The sequence below is a fragment of the Amblyomma maculatum genome, chromosome 1 (genome assembly GCF_055883805.1).
Source record: "Amblyomma maculatum isolate TAMU_Amacu chromosome 1, ASM5588380v1, whole genome shotgun sequence".
Lineage (NCBI taxonomy): Eukaryota > Metazoa > Arthropoda > Arachnida > Ixodida > Ixodidae > Amblyomma > Amblyomma maculatum.
Window position 1 is genome coordinate 410,978,092 of NC_139344.1, and position 21,462 is coordinate 410,999,553.

The following is a 21,462-nucleotide window of genomic DNA, read 5'->3' on the forward strand; positions in this document are numbered from 1 at the left end:
GCGCAACATGCTTGAAAAAAAAATTAAATAGCCAGCGGGAACGATTTAGTAGCAGTCCGCGTGGCAGCAAACCACACGGCGATATGTGCCGCGCGCGCGCCGCCCGCCCCGCTGGAAAGGAGGAAGCTGCACGCCCAGCAAAAAAAAAAAGCGCGCGCGCGCACGTGACGGCGCTCGGCCAATGAGAGGGTCGAACGACGAAGGAGAGCGCAGGAGAGGAGGCGGGCGGCAAACTTCACATGTTGGCGCTACTTTTAGTTTATTGAGGGGTTTTAGATTGCCTGAGTCGAGGCTTTGGGAAGTTAAACCCGATTAGCCAAACCATTCTTATTCACGCTACCGTGTTCAATAATGACGGTGTTATGACGATTTCGCCACATCGACACTTTGCTTTATAGATGTACGAGGCATCTCAGCGTGAAAATAAGACGCACAGTTGTCTTAGTTTAGCTTATTTCTAATACAGATGACTACTTCGCTTAGCCCAGATTATTGAAGATTCGCGGTTATATATGCATGGCTTCTGTTGGTGCCGAAGAAACTGGTTGCCTTTCGCCTACTCTAAACATACTGTTCAAATTCTTAACAACCCGTGCCACCAGCAATAACACGAACAGTTTTCTCTTAGACGGCCCAGGATAAACTTGGGAAAGCTCTGCACATCGGCAGTAATTATGGCAAAACCCTTGCATGGCTCACAAGAAGGATAGTCCGTCGCCAGAAATGTCCGCAAAATTTGCTGCGGGAAGTAATGATCTCAAACGGTCACGTGACGTCTTACGCAAGCGTATATTGTCTCATCAGTAACATGAAATCGTTAAACTTTTAATGTTGTCATACAGCCCAGTATTGTCTCCTATGACGTAATATCAATTAGTGTAATAGAAACTCATAATGTGATATCAGGAAATATGAGACACAAACAATACAGCTTATGTGGCATCCCGTAAGGTATATGCATCTTCTTACTGACCATGGGAGGTCATGGCTATCGGGATAGTACGTGGACCCGTGATTGAAGATGTCTTGCAAAAAGTATGACGTCACTGAAGTTGCGTGACAATGAAGCGTCAGGGGATTCAGGGTGGCTTAAAAAGAGCGGTGACATCACCCCGAAAAACGAGAAAAAGAAGCGTCACGCGACTTAGAATAACTTGCAAAAAAGTACTGTCTTCGCGCTAGAGTCACGTAACACAGAAGCGTGACGTAATTCAGGGTCATCAGCAGCAACAGTTCAGCGCTAATGTTTTCCTATTTCTCCTCCAAAGCAGACTTCACTACGGTCGCAATTTTTCACAGCATAACAACGTTAAAGGCGCCATTCACCAGGCGTCGGAGTTTTCGGCGTTATAGTCAGCTTTTCAGAGTTGTGAGCGAAAAATCAAGATCATACCTCTTGTAGGTAGTAGCTGGCGGGTGACATCGTAAGGCCAGTCGGTTGTGTGACGTCATGAAACTACATGACATCGCAGTGGCGGTAGAAGCTGCCCACTCTGATAACATCTTTGAAATGAGAAGGGGAGAGGGAAGTCGAAACTGAGGCCTGTGTAATCAAAGTAATACGTGATACCCCTATGTCAACCTGGCTAATCATGAAGCTTTGGTAAGGCGGGTGTTTGTCTATGGGAGGTGGTCTTTCATACAATGTGGTCGCTTATGACTGCATATATATGTTTTATATAATAGAGGCACGAAATAAGAGATTAGTGATTATTGGATTCCTAAATGCGTGCGTGCGTCTGCAATATCAGCCGCATAATGATGTCAAAAGGGACATGTATAATTTATCTTGAAGAGCTCTGCAAGTTTAAATACTAGATGCGGACATAGTGCATCACAGAACATAAATTCTACCATGTTCATTCTATCTTTTACTATATATTAGTACATTTTTCGCAAATTTTTGTCCCAACACTTTAAATTCCCGAATATTTTCGTTGCTAAGGAACCATAGTCGGGATTTCAATTATATCACCACAAAAAAAAAAAAAACATTCTGTTAGCTACACTCTGATGTATTTGATAAAAAAAAATTTAGATTCATAAACGAAACATGTATACATGTCATTAAAATTACAAAAAATAATCATTATAAAATAGACAGGCACAAAATCAAGTACAATCAGCGTCTGATAACAGACTCTGTTTTTACTTTATTTTGGAATAGACCTGGGGTCCTGACAAAACATGGCCTCTCCCCGCAGGGGGCACCTGTTAAAGCAGGTGTTTGTGTGTTTTGTGCGACACCACGGACCCCGAGCACCCACGCTTAGCCGTGCGTGGCATCGTCGTGTCTGGGGAAAAGGGAATCCTAGTTGTTGAGCCGATGCCGAGTGTTTGAACCTTTAAGGCCCCTCGACGGAGGCAACACACCACTTTGGCCCACACTCCCCATAGACGGCACCTCCGGGCTGACCCACCCGGGGGAAACCGGCAGTCGCCTTTTCCTATCCTTCCCTTCATCTTTCACGTTCCTATCTTGTATCCTACAACTCTCCTGTCCTCTACTCTCTTCTTGGTTTTTCCTTACTTTCAGGCGGTGAGGGTTAATCTTGTGTGGCTGACTACCCTGAGTTACGCCATATTAGGTTATAGTTACAGTGTACAGCTGGACAGGACTTGCCTGCCAATTCCTGCCCTGTCCCCTCGTTGGGCTCCATGGTGGGTGGCTGGCACCGCAGCCGAACATCATACATTATTTATGGCTTCTTGCTCCAAACTGATTGCCTTTCCAAGAAAGGGCGGACCGATGTATCAGCCCAGTTCTTTTCAGCGAAGCATGAAACTTTCCCTAAATATTATGTGATCCACAGTGAAAGCCCCGCCAAACAAGCTCGGCTAATATCCCCTTTTGCAGTATCTAGGTCTCTCACAACCATACTAGGCTCAGGATACAAATCTAGTAAACTGGCTAGCGGGGATCTTCTGCTTGAGCTGCAAAGCAAACTCCAGTACAGCAAACTTCAGCAACTTGCTACATTTGGGGGATAGCCCAATAACAGTCAGTGCTTGAACACAGTCCAAGGCGTGATATCAGAGATTCACTTCCTGTCACTCACTGAAGATCTTCTAGAAGGTCTTTCCGAGCAAAATGTAATCGGTGTACACAGGATCAAAATCCGAAAGAACAACCAAGTAATTACCAACAAAGCACATAGTTCTGGGCAGTGCAGCGGTGGCGTAGCGGTAGAACATCCGCCTCGCATGCAAGAGGACCGGGGTTCAAATCCCGGTGCCGCGCAATTCTCCACCGGATGAAAAAAAAAAAACCGCGTGTCGATGGAATTGCAGAAACAGGTTTGGGGTGCGACCTGATGCCGGTGAACACCTCCAGCAACGCACTCCCTCACCAGAACAGGAGTTGGCCACCCTGGTGCAGTAATTGGCCGCAACCTCCTATGATAAGCTCCATAAAACCCCGGCCCTCAGTCACCAGCGGCTGCGGAACAACTGACCACGGCGGCGGTCAGACCTGTGACGCAGCAGGGGGTGCTAAGAAAGCCTGGCTCCGCTGGACAGGCCGCCATTGGAAACTGACCCTGGCAACGTTTAATGCTAGAACCCTAGCTAGTGAAGCTAGCTTAGCAGTGCTGTTAGAGGAACTAGAGGGCATGAAATGGGATGTCATAGGGCTTAGTGAGGTTAGGAGGCCGAATGAGGCATATACTGTACTGAAGGATGGGCATGTACTGTGTTATCGAGGCTTACCAGAGAGGCGACAACTAGGAGTAGGTTTCCTTGTCAATAAGTATATAGCGGGTAATATAGATGAATTCTATAGTACTAATGAGAGGGTTGCAGGCATCGTAATTAGGCTTAATAAGCGGTATAAACTGAAGGTTGTACAGGCCTATGCACCTACATGTAGTTATGATGACCAGGCAGTTGAAAGCTTCTATGAAGATGTAGAATCGGCAATGCGAAAAGTAAAGACGCAGTATACTGTACTAATGGGCGATTTCAATGCCAAGGTAGGGAAAAAACAGGCTGGAGACAAGGCAGTAGGTGACTATGGCATTGGTTCCAGGAATAGCAGGGGGGAGTTACTAGTTGAGTTTGCAGAGCGCAATAACTTACGAATCATGAACACCTTCTTCAGCAAACGGAAGAACCGGAAATGGACATGGAAAAGTCCGAACGGAGAGACTAAAAATGAAATCGACTTCATAATGTGTTCAACCCCCGCCATTATGCAAGATGTAGAGGTAATCGGGAAAGTGCGATGCAGTGACCACAGGATGGTGAGGTCCCGAATTAGCCTAAATCTGAAGAAGGAACGCAACAGATTAGTAAGAAAGAAACCCATCAATGAATTAGCGGTGAGGGGGAGGGCAGAAGAGTTCAGGATCTCGCTACAGAATAGGTTTTCAGCTCTAACTGAGGATGGCGACATTACCTTAGAGGCAAGGAACAATAATTTCAGAGATATCATTACTGAGTGCGCGGTAGAAGTAGGCGGTAGGATAGTTAGAGAGGATACTGGCAAGCTGTCTAAGGAGACGAAAGATTTGATTAAGAAACGCCAGAGTATGAAAGCTTCCAATCCAACAGACCAGATCAAATTGGCCGAGATATCAAAGCTAATCAATAAGCGCAAGGTGGCCGATATAAGGAAGTATAACATGGAGAAAATTGAGCATGCTGTAAAGAACGGGGGAAGCCTTAAAGCGGTAAAGAAGAAATTGGGCATAGGCAAAAACCAGATGTATGCAATAAGGGACAAGGCGGGCAACGTCATCACTAATATGGAAAAGATAGTGAAAGTAGCCGACGAGTTCTATACAGATCTCTACAGTAGCCAAAGTAGTCAGGACCGTAATGAGATTGGCGGTAGGGAAAAACAGTCAGACGTTCCACCAGTGACGAAGGACGAGGTCAAGAAAGCACTAGAAACTATGAAAAGGGGGAAATCAGCTGGAGAGGATCAGATAACTACAGATTTGCTGAAGGACGGGGGGGATATCGTGCTAGAAAAACTGGCCACCCTGTATACGCAGTGCCTGGTGTCATCGACGGCACCGGAACCATGGAAGAATGCAAACATTATCCTCATTCACAAGAAAGGCGACTCTAAGGACCTTAAAAATTACAGACCAATCAGCTTACTGTCTGTTACGTATAAGGTATTTACTAAGGTAATCGCTAATAGAATCAGGACAACCTTAGACTGCAATCAAGCAAAGGATCAAGCAGGTTTTCGGAAACGGTACTCTACTATCGATCATATCCATACCATCAATCAGGTGATAGAAAAATGCGCGGAATATAACCAGCCCTTATACATAGCATTCATTGATTACGAAAAAGCATTTGACTCAGTTGAAACCTCTGCGGTGATGCAGGCATTGCGAAATCAGGGGGTAGACGAGCCGTACGTGAAAGTGCTGGAAGATATATATAGTGGCTGCACAGCAACCATAGTTCTGCATAAAGAAAGTAACAAAATTCCCATAAAGAAAGGTGTTAGGCAAGGAGACACAATCTCCCCAGTACTATTCACAGCTTGTTTAGAGGAAGTATTCAGAGACTTGGAATGGGAGCAGTTAGGGATAAGAGTAGATGGAGAATACCTCAGTAATCTGCGATTTGCTGATGACATTGCCTTGCTAAGCAACTCGGGGGATGAACTGCAAATAATGATCGATGACCTAGGCAGGAAAAGTAGAAAGGTAGGCTTGAAAATCAATATGCAGAAGACTAAGGTAATGTTCAACAGCCTCGGGAAGGAACAGCAGTTTACATTAGGTAGCGAAATACTGGAGGTAGTAGGCGAATATGTCTACTTAGGACAGGTAGTAACCGCAGATCCGGACCACGAAAAGGAAATAACAAGAAGAATACGATTGGGATGGAGCGCATTTGGCAAGCACTCACAGATTATGACTAGCAGCTTACCGGTATCGCTCAAGAGGAAAGTATACAACAGTTGCATCTTGCCTGTACTCACCTATGGGGCTGAAACGTGGAGGCTAACCAAGAGAGTTCTACTTAAGTTGAGGACAACCCAGAGGGCTATGGAACGAAAAATGGTAGGGGTAACATTAAGAGATAGAAAGCGTGCAGAGTGGGTCAGAGAAATAACTCAAGTTACCGACATTCTAGTAGAAATTAAGAAGAAGAAATGGACATGGGCAGGACATGTAGTGCGAAGAGAGGATAACCGATGGTCGCTGAGGGTAACAAACTGGATTCCAAGGGAAGGAAAGCGTAGCAGGGGGCGGCAGAAAGTTAGGTGGGCGGATGAGATTAAGAAGTTCGCAGGGGTCACGTGGATGCAGCTAGCACAGAACCGGGTTAAGTGGAGAAATATGGGAGAGGCCTTCGCCCTGCAGTGGGTATAATCAGGCTGGTGATGATGATGATGATGATGAAGCGAAACATTTTCACGCGCCTCAGCCAGGAGTTGCCTTATTTACCTCGTATATGAAGGAAATAAATTTGCAATTTAAACCTACATGGCTTATTATCTATCGGACACATACAGCACGTAATTCTTCAGTATGTCTTACCCACTCGGAGCGCAGTGGTATTTTATTTTCTGCCTTGGTACTTCCTTCGTTTAATGATACCAACGTCTTATTAATAAATACACGGGGAAGAGACCAAATGCAATTTAGTTCGCATTAGCAAGGTCGCTGGGATACCTACGGTGGTGAAAGCTTAGAAAATGCGGTGTAGCAAGAAGCATTGGCTTTTCTAGACAATATAGTCCTAAATTTTCATTCTGATCCAAAGGTGCCGTAGTTTACAATTGTTACGCTTTCATATTAGAGCTTCAAAGAATACCTTTACTTTCAACCGACAACTTTCGTTAGCGTAAAAAGAAATTATGTTTAAATTGGTTAGCTTCGAGTTCACTGCCGTGAAAGATTGTTCCAAAGGAGCTTCAAAGAATACCTTTACTTTCAACCGACAACTTTCGTTAGCGTAAAAAGAAATTATGTTTAAATTGGTTAGCTTCGAGTTCACTGCCGTGAAAGATTGTTCAGGAAGAGACCAAATGCAATTTAGTTCGCCTTAGCAAGGTCGCTGGGATACCTAAGGTGGTGAAAGCTTAGAAAATGCGGTGTAGCAAGAAGCATTGTCTTTTCTAGACAATATAGTCCTAAATTTTCATTCTCATCCAAAGGTGCCGTAGTTTACAATTGTTACGCTTTCATATTAGAGCTTCAAAGAATACCTTTACTTTCAACCGACAACTTTCGTTAGCGTAAAAAGAAATTATGTTTAAATTGGTTAGCTTCGAGTTCACTGCCGTGAAAGATTGTTCCAAAGGAGCTTCAAAGAATACCTTTACTTTCAACCGACAACTTTCGTTAGCGTAAAAAGAAATTATGTTTAAATTGGTTAGCTTCGAGTTCACTGCCGTGAAAGATTGTTCAGGAAGAGACCAAATGCAATTTAGTTCGCCTTAGCAAGATCGCTGGGATACCTAAGGTGGTGAAAGCTTAGAAAATGCGGTGTAGTAAGAAGCATTGTCTTTTCTAGACAATATAGTCCTAAATTTTCATTCTGATCCAAAGGTGCCGTAGTTTACAATTGTTACGCTTTCATATTAGAGCTTCAAAGAATACCTTTACTTTCAACCGACAACTTTCGTTAGCGTAAAAAGAAATTATGTTTAAATTGGTTAGCTTCGAGTTCACTGCCGTGAAAGATTGTTCCAAAGGAGCTTCAAAGAATACCTTTACTTTCAACCGACAACTTTCGTTAGCGTAAAAAGAAATTATGTTTAAATTGGTTAGCTTCGAGTTCACTGCCGTGAAAGATTGTTCAGGAAGAGACCAAATGCAATTTAGTTCGCCTTAGCAAGGTCGCTGGGATACCTAAGGTGGTGAAAGCTTAGAAAATGCGGTGTAGCAAGAAGCATTGTCTTTTCTAGACAATATAGTCCTAAATTTTCATTCTGATCCAAAGGTGCCGTAGTTTACAATTGTTACGCTTTCATATTAGAGCTTCAAAGAATACCTTTACTTTCAACCGACAACTTTCGTTCGCGTAAAAAGAAATTATGTTTAAATTGGTTAGCTTCGAGTTCACTGCCGTGAAAGATTGTTCCAAAGGAGCTTCAAAGAATACTTTTACTTTCAACCGACAACTTTCGTTAGCGTAAAAAGAAATTATGTTTAAATTGGTTAGCTTCAAGTTCACTGCCGTGAAAGATTGTTCAGGAAGAGACCAAATGCAATTTAGTTCGCCTTAGCAAGGTCGCTGGGATACCTAAGGTGGTGAAAGCTTAGAAAATGCGGTGTAGCAAGAAGCATTGTCTTTTCTAGACAATATAGTCCTAAATTTTCATTCTGATCCAAAGGTGCCGTAGTTTACAATTGTTACGCTTTCATATTAGAGCTTCAAAGAATACCTTTACTTTCAACCGACAACTTTCGTTAGCGTAAAAAGAAATTATGTTTAAATTGGTTAGCTTCGAGTTCACTGCCGTGAAAGATTGTTCCAAAGGAGCTTCAAAGAATACCTTTACTTTCAACCGACAACCTTCGTTAGCGTAAAAAGAAATTATGTTTAAATTGGTTAGCTTCGAGTTCACTGCCGTGAAAGATTGTTCCAAAGGTAAGGAATAGCTTACCTCTTAGCTGTTACCAGCCTATTCGGTGGTCATGGCAAGACTTTCTAATGGCGAAATTAGGAAGTCATGTAAAAATGTCCTGTCTATAGAGCGGCGTAGATCGAATTAGGTATGTCAAACACGACTTCATGAATAGGCGTGCCTTCGCATTGCCAGCTGCATGCGCCATCGCCACTTCGTCATATTTATTGGTTACTTGCTTTGGTTTCTTTACTTTTATCTAAATTATTATTGCTTACGACATTATTGTGTTACAAAACGCTATGCAATTGGTTCGACCTGCTGAGTCTGAACAGCTCAGGCAGTAGGTATCCTCTTTGTAAATATAATGCCTAATGCGCCCAAACGTATTATGTCAGTCATCGAAGGTATTCGAGTCTAGCAGATTTTGGTTATTGGGAAAGCTAATTAAATCAAAATGTGCGCTCTCTCCTACTGTAACATTGTCGCCGCCAAAGAAATGTTCCGTTAGCACAAATCTATCGTTCTTTTGCCGGACAGACTTGGTAGTCGCAGCCTTCCCCAAAGGCAACTACTGCTTGCAAATGCAGTCCAAACTGTGCTAAAACTGATATGCATACTGACGAAGACGAAAAAGATAGCTCAAAAAGAACTGAAAGTTTAATTAAACCATTCGATACTTTTCCAAGTCTTTACTTAGGTCCCTTATTGCAGCGCTGTTTTCTATGGCCTGCTGTGCCTCATATTTTCTCGCTCTTTTCCTTTCCAAGAATATTTAAAATTTTCTACGACATCATCATAGTGCAGCTGACAACAAGTCTAAGTAATTTTCCTTTTTTTCTAATTTGGACTGTGTTTTTACTTCTTTGTTTCGATCGCACGTCATTATTTCCGTGTAATCCACCCACCACACCTGTTCCCTTGCTCTACCTCCAATAATTGATCACCACGTACAACTGCTCTCCTAAGCGCTAACATCACGAACAGGCACTCCGACAATATTTTCTGCTTTTTATCCTTCAGTAACAATGTGCGACGCAATTCCATTCATCTTCATACATCTTCGTACCCCTTCACACGCCGCCTCCCCTATTTGTCTATAGCCGCCTGTCGTGAATATTTTTGTATTGATTTTTGTCTGCTATTAACGCCTTATCTCGGCTTTTGCCGGCGTTTTCATGCCAAATATAAAAAGGGTGAGCTAACAGCACTTCGCACCACACGGGTTTTGAGAAAGCGCGGAGGAAACAAAATGCTGCTTTTTCTGCTTCCTTTTCTCATTTGCAGTGTGCTCGCTACCTCTGATGACGTCCAAGACCCGAAGAGCATGTACACTGAAAGCCTCAGTGAACTAATCACTGTAAGAAAATCTTTTCTTCCTTCATTCATATAGAGCTCTGTGCAATCACTTAATTGCCCGAACTAATGATTTCAGACTCCTATTGACGCCAAAAAACGTGACCTTCTCTCTGCGCAGCAATCATGTCCTGACGCTTGACGATTCAAGTTCAGAGTTTAATTTCTGCATGAGGCGTCATCTAACGTGCTTGCTCTTTAAACATTACCTGTTAAATTCAATGTGTTGTTGCTCGCATTTCTGCAGCAAACAGCTAAAACTGTATCAATCTATCGAAGGACCATTTCCGTCTTCAATGCATTGCACGCTTTCTAATTGAAGCTTCCAAGGTGGAAACGCCTATAACGCCTATATAAACATCTATATATCTATATTGCAAGCATCCGCTCAAAAATATCAAATAACGTTGAGTGGCTGCGCATTTGCAAACGTCGAAATTGATTTTACCCTCGTACATGTTGCTAAAGAATTTTAGGCAAACAGTTCTGCGTCAGACTCACCAGCCTTACCCGTTAGCTATATTCTACTTTTGCGTCACTGGTAGCACACCTTGAAAGCCCACTGACGGGTACCCACCGAAAAAATTCAAACTTAGCACCTGCTACACACAAGAACAGCGTATGCACACATCTCCTCCACCTTCAGAAACTGCCCACATATGAAATGAAATGCACTTACAACTATGACAGCGCTGTGGTAGCCTGGTGTAGTACATCCACATTAATATGTTACCTTTGATTGGAATCGCCAATCATCTTACGCAGGAAAATTCGGGTTACAAACTCATAACCATCCAGGGACTTTTCTCTCTTCAAGAGAATACAAATAGTACTTTCTATGGCTTGTTGCCGCAACTTACCTGCATACTATGCAAGTATCTATTCTATGATGATCAGCTGAAATCCGACATATTTTATCCTTATGAAAACAGCACGTAGCAAAAAGAGAAGCCATCATGCCGTTAAATCTTCGGCGCCTCCTGGTCGCCTTCCATGTGCATGTTCGATTACTTGAACAATAATCGATTGAAAATGATCGACTACTTGCTCTCACCTGCATGTTCCTATCAGAAAGTAAATGACTGACTACTTTCTTAACAGTATCTTCCCGGGTATATCATTGGCCTCTTACTTTAATCTCTTAGTGGCAACTAGCTAATTTTTTTAGCAAATTCTCAGCTCGGCTACAAGCATTAGTACTAACGGAGCTTGTTTTTCTCGCGACAGAGCAACTGACCACCAACGGAGGAACATAGCGCCTGATTATGTCTGTGCCGTGATCGTGTCCCAGCTGCTCCTATACACCAGTTCCTGTCACTAGGGTTCGCTCTATAGGAATCCCTGTCCACTCCATTGGGGCCACGTTTTGCCTGCCACTAACACTCCATGTCATGCACGGAGTATTAAGCGTGCATTGCAAAGCCGTCGGTGGAGTCGGCACTGCTTGTAGTAAATATTCGTGCGAAAAACTCCTAATTTCAAGGGTTATGACTTCACAACTGCATGACTTTGTGCGGGAATTTCAGATATCCCGCACTCAAAATAAAGCTATATTACGAATAGCGGCAGCCTCCAAATGAACCATAAATTGGCCTGAATGTTACTCTAATCAAGGTATTTCAGAAAAAGCAGCATTTCAATTAAATAAATTTTTCACAATTCGGATTCGAACCGAGGTCTTCTATATGTCAGCCGGGCATACAACGCGTAGATTATGAAGGGATTGTTGTTGTTTTTTCGTTTTCCTTGGCCAATAATGGTCGCCGAAACCAACCGTGTTAGATAGGCTCCTAGTGTAATGCGCTGTGGTGTATATGACTACTAACGTGTGGTTCGGCGTGTACACTGAAGTGATTTTAATCAAAAATTGTTAAATTTCGACAATGTAAAAGCTGTACGAAAAGCGCTTCGCGTCTAATCCTAAGCTGGAGTGTATATATTCCTCTTTTTTTTTTGTTCCTTTAACATTAATAAACAAACCTTTTCATTTTTTTTTTAGGTATCTACGTTATAGCTTTTTCCTGCTTTTAGAGGAATGGTAAATTGTATTCGCATAATGTTGCACTTCTGCGCGGCAGGGTTAAATCGTTTATGCTCCATTTTACAAGCTCGTTAAAACACTATAAATGTAAGTGAGAACTTGGTGCAATTAAGATGTCACCCTTTGCATAATGATGTTCCTTTGTGCCTGTCAACCATGGCGCAACAGTGCGGAAGGGGGGAAAAAACACGTTGTACATGACGTCTTGATTATTCCAGCTCGCGCTCATTTTTCGTAAGGCTGTGTTTGTTGTGTTTGTTGTGAGACGGGGGTATATAGTGAAAGACAACGCCAGCAGCTTCAACAGCGGTTGGCTAATGAAATTAACTGTCCAGTCTATGGTTTCGCACCACGGGCACAATCTAATCCTTCGAAAACGTGCCCATATACGCTTCTCTTTTTCAGCTATTTTCATACCTTACGAACCGCGGCTTTGCAAAACTACCAATGCAGCAAAGTTAAGAAGCCCGCTGAGGTCAAGCGGATGCAGCTAGCACAAGACTGGGTTAGTTGAAGGAATATGGAAAAAGCCTTCGCCCTGCAGTGGGTATAATTTGGGTTATGATAATGATAATGTTGATTATGATGATAATTACAACTCAACACCGTGCTTTGGACATTAGCACCGAAGCAGTGCGCTACCTACAGCTGACACGCTAGTTTTTATATGTTAAAACGTTTTAGAGAAAGAGCTCTTTGGCGCCCGTTCCTCCATTTTGCGTCGTGGTCGCCGTCGCTGTCGTGCCTCGTAATCCGCTCTGCCCCCTTTCGGCCCCCCAGCTCAACCCCCCTCTTCCTCCGGGACGGCGAACGCGCGTGTTCTGCAATTGCGGCGCACGCTCCTGCCACCACAGGTCATTCCTCGCATAGGTCGCTCCGAGCACCTGCGGGTCTCTTAACGACAATTACCTACAGCAAGCTATACATTGATTTCCTTACTGGTGAACATTACATCAGCTTCCTGACAACGCTAACGGGGAGATACGTTTTCCTCCCACTGTCCAAAAAATGTAATTTTCCCCGAAATTCCTTACCTCTGTAAAGTGTCAGTTGCTATGTTAAACCTGGAAGTTACTAGCACACCCTTTCTAGACTTAACCAGTGCAAAAACCACAGACTGGTTATTACCATTCGCCGGTTATTTCAAGTATAATTCAATTGCAAATATTTCAGATAGCCGTTCTATTTGGTTAAATTTTCCAGATTAGGCAATACGCGCAAGGCTTTTGAGCCTGATCAAATTATTCCTACCAGCATTAGGGAGGATGCACTTTTTAGTGAAAGCATTAGCTGTAAGGTGGTAGAGGTGCTGTACAACAAATGATAAGACCCTCTGTAAGCACTGCTTCATTACCTAAAGCACACTGGAAGCACCGAATAATGCAACATAGCACAGTAAATAAGATAGAAAATGTTGAAAGCTGAAACTTTAGGCTTCCATATTATCGGCTAACAGAAGACTATCAATTTTCCATTGGGACTGCTAAGAGAGTCATAAGAACGTCAGATGGTATTAATCTGCCATAGCTCTTGTTTTTGAGAAGGTGTACTCCAAAACAGAAGGCATTGAAGTCACTCAGTGCATAGTGAAAATTTCAAAATATAACCAATCCAACTGAATGACATTTATTAGTACTGTATTGACATTTATTTCAATGAAATAATTAGCGGCCTATTGGTAATAAAGACGACGCTGACCAGCCTGAAAAGAACAAATTTTAAACAATTTCATACGGTGTAAATAGTGCTATGTAATTAGTGCTACGCTGAACCATATTTAACGACAAGAAGAAATGACGCATTAGCATTGGAAACAAAAACGGATTCATGATGAAGAAACTATCTAATCATGGCGTGCGTGAATTATAACACACTATAAAAATATGGCTGTCAAAGTCATTTAAAACTTCAATGCCAATTTAGACTAACCTCATTCAACAAAGAGTGTTCGTTTCAAACTCGCCAGAGGGCAGGGCCGCGGCTCGGCTCCCCTCCAGAAGCCTTTTTTAGCTGATGAAAACACCCCGCTCACTCTTGAATAAACTAGTAACCTACATGTTTACCACTTTTGCAACCTCTACACTTACAAATTTTGAAGTCGACTGTGTCCTACCAGACGTTAGCTATGCAAGTAGATTCGTGATAGTTTTGCCGCTGACATTTAGCATTTCAGGCTTATTTATTTTCTTCTTGCCAAGTACACCGCTGCGAAATCTTATTGGAACATACTGAAAACAATCTGCACTAAACACACTAAGCACGTTAACCAAAGGACTCAAGTTTGTATTTGTTAGCTAAAACAGCTAAAACATTTTACTGGCCTATACAATTACCGTAACCTCATCATTGTGATAATATTTGCATGCTGTGATTGAGAAAGTGATTTGCGTCTTCAGTGACGCCTGTGGTGTGCGTCGGTGAACGAACTGAAACAAAGCATTAAACCACCGTGTAAAAATTTCATGCATCATATTTTTGTATTACTACGATTGCAGCGCGAACTCTTACCATAATAGCATCATTGCAATACTTGAGACATCAAATTCTGACATACGGGGAAGTTCTGACCTGATAAATTCTCAGGTTTTTTTTTTTTGCAGTTATGAATTATAAATAACATATCTATCCCATTGGCTGTCGGAAGTCTGCGTGTGTTTAGAATGATGGAGAGAAGGTAACTAAACATCCAATTTTTAATGCGTAAGCATTACTACCTGCATTCTTGGACCCCGCCTAGGGGGCCGTGAAGTCTCCTTTGAGCAACCAGTTCACCCCCCGTGAGTTTCAAGCCCAGGCCGAAATGTAAAATCAGCTTCGATGGCAACTGCTTTAGAGCACTGTGCCTTCTCGGTAGCCGTTTTTTTACACCTCCCAATCTGTCAGCTCACGCTGCACTTCGGATGGCATAGCCTTTATTGTCTCCATCTTCTGTACATAAAGTTGCCCTAAAGGACTTGATAAACCCTCCTTGATCCTAATAAAAAGCTAGGAACACCTTTCTATTACTTAGCTAAACATAAAATACGTACACTCTTAATCTGGTTCCACATACGTCCCGCTTATAAGTGGAACTTTTAAAAATTTCCACTTATTAAACGGAACTTTTTTGAAAGTTCCACTTATAGCTGGAACCTATGTAGAACGAGGTTAAGAGTGTACCATAGCAATAATAATGCTTAACGAATCAAAACGTAACTGCATCTGTGCTAAATTCTGTTCCTGTACGTATATATGTGCTTAGACAAGCTGATTCATCGCCTAATATTTCATTCTAGAAAAGCTCTGTGTACTGCGATTCCTAATTGACCAAAGACGACATATTTAAGAGTTTCAAAATAACCGAAATTGGAATATTGAAGTTTCGACTTCGTCTCTTTTGAACTTTTTTCAATTCAATAATATTATCCTACAATACATAATTTTACGATATGCAAGGCCCAGTTACGGAGTATAATCATTTGTACCTTGTGTTCGTTTCGCAAGCATTTCGCAAGGCAACGCTTTCTAAATATAAAAAAAAACAAGAAAAAAACCTTACAGTTAACCCAATGGAGACCACACAGAAAGGCAAGAAGTGCTTTAAAAAGTCCCTGATATTCAGGAATCGTCTCCGCAAAGCATTTTCTGCAACCCTCACTGCGCTACACCGGTGATAAAATTCAGGGCTCTTTAGAAATTCTGACGACAACATGGACAGGATCAAGTATGCACCAAAAATTAATTTTCTTTTTAAAGTGAACACGGCGAAGCAACTTATTATATCGACCTTTTATGCCTTTGTGATGTTGAGGGGTACACAATGTGAATATATAATTCTCTTTAAAGTAGTGAAATCATTAATCTAACGAACGTAGTAATTGTTTTCTTTTGGGTATGCTGTTCACTATTCTTGTGGCCCATTCAAAGTAAATTATGTGATGGGCATACTGTTATGATAAATAATCATGTGGTGACCGTAAAGGCATTCAAGTTTTTTTATTGGGATCGAAACATTATTTGCAGTACCTCGACACCGATGACAAAATTTGGCTGGTCCTCATAAGCAAAGACGACCGATCGGAACTATGTGTGAATAACAAGAGAGTTAAACTGGAAAATGGCAACTATGACTTTACGCAGAGTTTTGTCAACATAGGTGGCACGTGAGTTACCTCTCATTCTAAAGCCTCCTCAGTAAGCCAATTTTTGAAAAACTAAAATCACCCGTGCATGCGCTGCGTGTTAAGGGCGAGCTCGATGTGCGCGAAAAAGAGAGCAGAGCGACGAGACAACGCAGCGAAGACGACTGTCGTTTGTTCCATAGCTTAGTAGGCAATCCAGTAAAGCGAAGGCCACAGCGACGTTCACAGCCGGTTCACAGTCTGCATCACTCCGCGACTTCGTAGGCACTTGCTTAACTTCTGTTCTGTGTGAAATTTTTGCGAGCCAGGGAAAAAAATTTTTCCTACTTCAGCGGTGTACAGCGGCGAGGCCAAGCCGGCAAGCTTGAGGAGGCGAATACAGATAATGAATTCACCAGGTAGGTACACGGCCTCGACTGCGGTACCGCCGTGGTGCGCTGGCGCATAGCCCGCACCAATTGATGAGCCCTCCGCTACTAACAAGTAAACTGTTCCTTTCGTTTTCAAGTTCGATAATACTGCACAGCTTATAAAAAATTTCAACGGATGTGGTGCAGCAGAAACAACGATCACCAAGACGACGAAATTCCTGAAACCGGAGAAGACAAACCTGAAAAGGCCAGCGAGAGTATGATTGGCTCATCGCGCGTGGACTTACTGGCGGCAAGCGATATTTTCTCTTTAGCTGATCCGAGAAAACGTGCCAAGCAACACGCGCATTTCTCTTCGCGCTACGGCTTAGCGTGAAGTTTGCCGCCGTCAGGTCCGCGTTCGCACGTGTTTTCGCGTACACGGAGCTCAGCCGTTAACGTTTTGTCCCCTTTCGCCTTGCTAGCACAGCCGTCAGACCCGTGGCAGAGCGAGCTGTCTTTTTACATCCTTAGTCTTGCTGCCCTCGCCATTTAGGCTCTCAAGAAATTATGTGGCTGTGAATTTTCTAAGAAAACAAACCACGAAGCAGTTCTTAAGGACATACGTTACAAGAACGGCAATTTTCAGGACGATCACAGGAAAATTACAATAAAGGCCTGACACTGAAACATTTCTTCGGATTTTATGTCAACTTTTACTACGCCGGCTGAACTGGATAATTCAAGGCTCGCATGTTTTCTTAGTTGTGCATTTACAGCTGATGGATTGCAGAATTTTCCATTTTTCCAAATTGTGATTGGCAATTAAAAAAAAAAAGCAACTTTCCATACTTTCCACTTAAATATTCGTCGGAGACCTTCAGTACCTAACAGATTTACATCCGACTAAGTGCATTTCCTTGGTTTCAGTAATGAAATAAATGTGAAATACAGATCATAACTATTTAAACTACCAATGCAGATGTGGTTCGTTTGAGATCGCACAAGTCTGGGATCCGGCTTCTGACCGCATTGGTTTCATTTTAATAAGCATGAGAATGAACATTCGCATGCTGTTTTCGAATCTTATCATGCTGTTACGCCAGTTCTTCATTACCTTTCAACAGTAGAAGATTTCCTATTTTGCATACATTCCCCCTGTATGAAAAAAAGCAGCAAACCGATATTCTATCAATCCTCTCATCAATAAATGCATTGTAACATTGTTTCAGTGTTTTGTGCGAACAATTTTATGTGACAAATTATATTTATTTAATGTGGGGCACAATACCTCGATGTAAGCGGCAGTCTTAGCAGTAAGTCAACTCAGGTTGTGGAAAAAGCTATAACGAACTCGTACAGCCAGATATATTACATTACGCAGTTAGTACATGCTAAAATGTTTTGTTCAGCCAGGGGTCATTCAGGGTAGGTTTGCACATACTCTAATTACCTAATTTTTCATAAAGCAAACGATGAATAATACCTCTCGAATGCCTGAGAATAAATTTGATGTTTTTAAAGCTTTCGTTGTATGGTTCAAGTTAAGTATAATAGTTTTAGTAATGTAAATATCGCATAGCACACCACATTTTACAAAAAACTGTTTCATATGGAATCGGCATAGATATTAACAAGCCACCAACCTCGGGACAAATGTGTTCATATTTTTGCTTTATTACGAAGCTGACGCGATTACAAATACTGTCACGTTTTTACACTATTCAGGCGTACTCATGGAGACAGATAGCTCTAATCTTAATACAGATGCCATTTTATCGAAGGAACATGTTAAAATTGCTTATGATTTGTTATCCACTGTCATGAATTCGGTAAACTTTTTCTTAAATTTAATAAATTATTTATTGTTTCTTGTTTCACTTTTCAGACAGGAAAGACAGTTGCATGCAAGGCTTCAAGAAGAAAATGGCACGGGAACAATGGATGTCAGCGCACAGAAAGGTATAAATGTAGAATTTTAATATTTTTATGCTCTTATGATTCGCCTTTGAATACTCAAGCCCCTAAACGCCCAATTCTACTTGCCTATTCTTCCACGTCTTCAATAGCGTTATAAATGCTACTAAGACTTCGTGAAGTAAGCGCCGTCGTTATGGATAACTAACCATATTAAATCCATAATATAATTTAATAGAATTGGTCATGTGCGTCAAAATCCTTTGAATTGGGATTATTTGGCTAACGTAAACAAAATACGAATATTTAGGGCCGCTGCAGCACAGATGACGTAGTCGGCCAATGGTTCGTAGGCGTATTGAGTGAAGTCACTATTCCACGTGACAAGCCCCAGGACAGCGATGTTAAGAGCGTCCACCTAGAAGTTCACCTAGGAGTACGGGATGGGAATCAATCTGGACTCTCATATTCTCAGTAAAATGCTCTCCCCCATATCAACGAACTCACGTTTGTGTGAGTTTGCTTAAAGTAGAGCTTTACATCTATGTCGAGTGGCCTTTTTCCATAATGAGGTAGCTTACGGCTTTATGTTAATGAACATGTATCAATGAGTAGAGGTACAATTATTACTCTATTGTAGCAAAATGAACTTTGCAAATTATGCTCCGCAATAGATGCCACAGAAAGGAGCATTACGCTCTCACGCTATACCATTGAAAGGGGTGTTTATGTTGCCTGTATTTTTTGCTATGTGCATTGCCTCAGGGCATAAAAAGAATGTTTTGAAGGTTGAAGGGGGACGTGAAATAAACTTAAAAAGGTTGGCTGATATAATGAACTCGGGGACGGAACGATGAGGAGGTCCCTGCGTCCAAGCGACATATGACGACGGATTATGGGGCGAGAGGTCAGCTGCCACCAGGTGCGGGATCCGCGTCGGCTTCAGCGCTGGACATTTCAACAGCAGGTGGTGGATACCGTTTCTGTATTTCTGGACTTAAAGACGGTGCACCCAGGGGGGGGATACAAATCTCTAAACTGAGGCCACTTTCGAATCACTGCAGGTGTTAGAGCCACCCCAACTCCAATCCTCCGAAGCACGACTTCCTCTGCACGGGTTAGACGGGGGGGGGGGGGATGCTTACCGTACATGGAGATATGAGAGCGCGTGTACGGCATCGGTGGTGCTCCTTTCTTGTTAAAAGTAGGGCAGTATTATCTAATCTAGGAGGGTTGACGATGACGACGTTGAGGTGAAAAGGCGGGTCGCAGCATCCGCATGGCTTTGAGCACTTAAAAGGTCACGCGGAGTCCATTCAGTACCAATTTCCTGCGGTATCCGTGGCGCTAGACTGTGTACGTTTTGGCAGATTTCTGTGCTGCTGATGACGCGTCTAAGTAGCTTTATCACCTGGAGGGAATCAGTGCGTATGACAATACGGGCCGTGGGAAGCATGGGAATGGCAGTCACGGAGTGAAGCGCTTTTTGCACCGCAAGCAGTTCCGCACAAAACGAAGATGAAGGTTCCGGTAATTGAAACGTTGATGTCTTGTTCAGTGAACACTTGCTAGGGCAATAAGCTGCAGTTGTCACTTCGCAGGCTTTGATGCTTGCGTCGCGTAAATTACGATGGAACATTGTGGCAAGCGGGCGTCTTGTTCCATAATTCGGTCGCGAAGTTACGACGCCGATTTATGTGTTGTTGGTCGTCGTAAATCAGTTGGTTTGTTATCAGTCAGGTGTACAAAACGCCCAAGAGGAAGAACTGGCAGTGGCGGTAGTAGAATTAAATGTGACTAAGCATAAGCCCTCAGAGCGCACGTTGCGTGAAAGAGGGTGGCCTTAAGCCTTCGTGCATCACATCGTTGCTGCACCAGTTCATCTACTGTGTTTAGCTGCGCGCTTTCTTGGAGCGTCACGATTGGTGTGATGCGAGGAAGACAGGTTATGACCCTCATTGCCTCTTGATTTATAGTTTCAAGGTGCTCCCATTGTGCCCTTCTCTAATACTGAAATTGGGCTTGATAAACAAGGTGCGGTTGCACAGCTGTCCGCACCAACTGTCGTACTGTAGTGCAACATCTGTGTGGGCGCCGCCCGCTTTTGGAGCAATACGTCTGAGCAGACCCAGAGTCTGTACTGTAACGCCTGCTTTTTAGCGCGAGATAGCCATGAAGTTCTAGTTCCCGACTCATGAAACGTTAAATCCAATATTTTTACTGTTGAACTTCCCTGAAGTGGCGTTCCGGACAGATGTAGACGAATAGGCGTTACAGCTAGTTTATGGCGCCCCAGCGGTTGGCGACTGATATGAACGTAATTTTGCTGGCAGAAAGTTCAAGCCCAACGGAAGAAGCATATTTAGACGCACTATCTAAAGTTGATTGCAGAACAATCATTTCTTTTCACTTTTCTTGGCAGATGTTTAATTTCCTTGAGCGGTTTTACAATAGCTATGAAGCTCACGCATGTGCTTTCTACGTATGACGTTTCCAGGACAATCGGGGACCAAATATTCTTTTCGGCACTACAATGTCAATGAAGAGTGTGCCCTTATGACCTATGAAGGAAACGGTGAGCGGCATTGCAATATTATTTGCACTTCATTCACAATTACGGCACATAAATTAAAATATCGATATGATTTAAGAGCGCACTGTAACAAAAGACAAGGGACACTTACAGCGCTTGTGTCTCTTCTATATATGGTAAACTGTTTATTTCAGCTGTTACGCTCTTAAATGCAATACCACGCCGTTCATTGTGCTATGTATGATATGATCCTATACGGTAAAAACCAGAAACAGCAGCCGTCAGCCATTGCATTTTCAAACTTGAAATTCATAAAAAACAACACAGATGACCTAGAAATATTTCTGGAGTCTTATAAGCGTTAAATTTGGCCTTTGAGTTTCAACTAAATACTGGTTAACAAAAGAAGCAGACCGCATTATCTCAGTTGCTTCAAGTGTAAAAGTACGAGCAGCGAAGCGTGACGATATGCAGTAGCAGTTTTATCTGGAAGAGAATATGCGTTCTGACGTTCTAAAAACCTTGATGAAAAGCGACAAAAAAAGAACACAACCTTTTAGTTGGAGAAGCCAATACTGCCACCCAACTATGTAAAAGTA

The 21,462-nt window shown here is 42.6% G+C and overlaps 1 protein-coding gene across 1 annotated transcript in view; it reads left to right on the plus strand.

The window, feature by feature from the left end:
- Positions 1–21,462, plus strand: part of LOC146208927 (uncharacterized) — a 261,822-nt gene that overhangs the window by 236,585 nt on the left and 3,775 nt on the right. Inside the window, exon 4 of the mRNA XM_084579534.1 lies at positions 20,828–20,905. Coding sequence (XP_084435660.1) covers positions 20,828–20,905 — 78 coding nt within the window. The remainder of the gene's footprint in view (positions 1–20,827; positions 20,906–21,462) is intronic.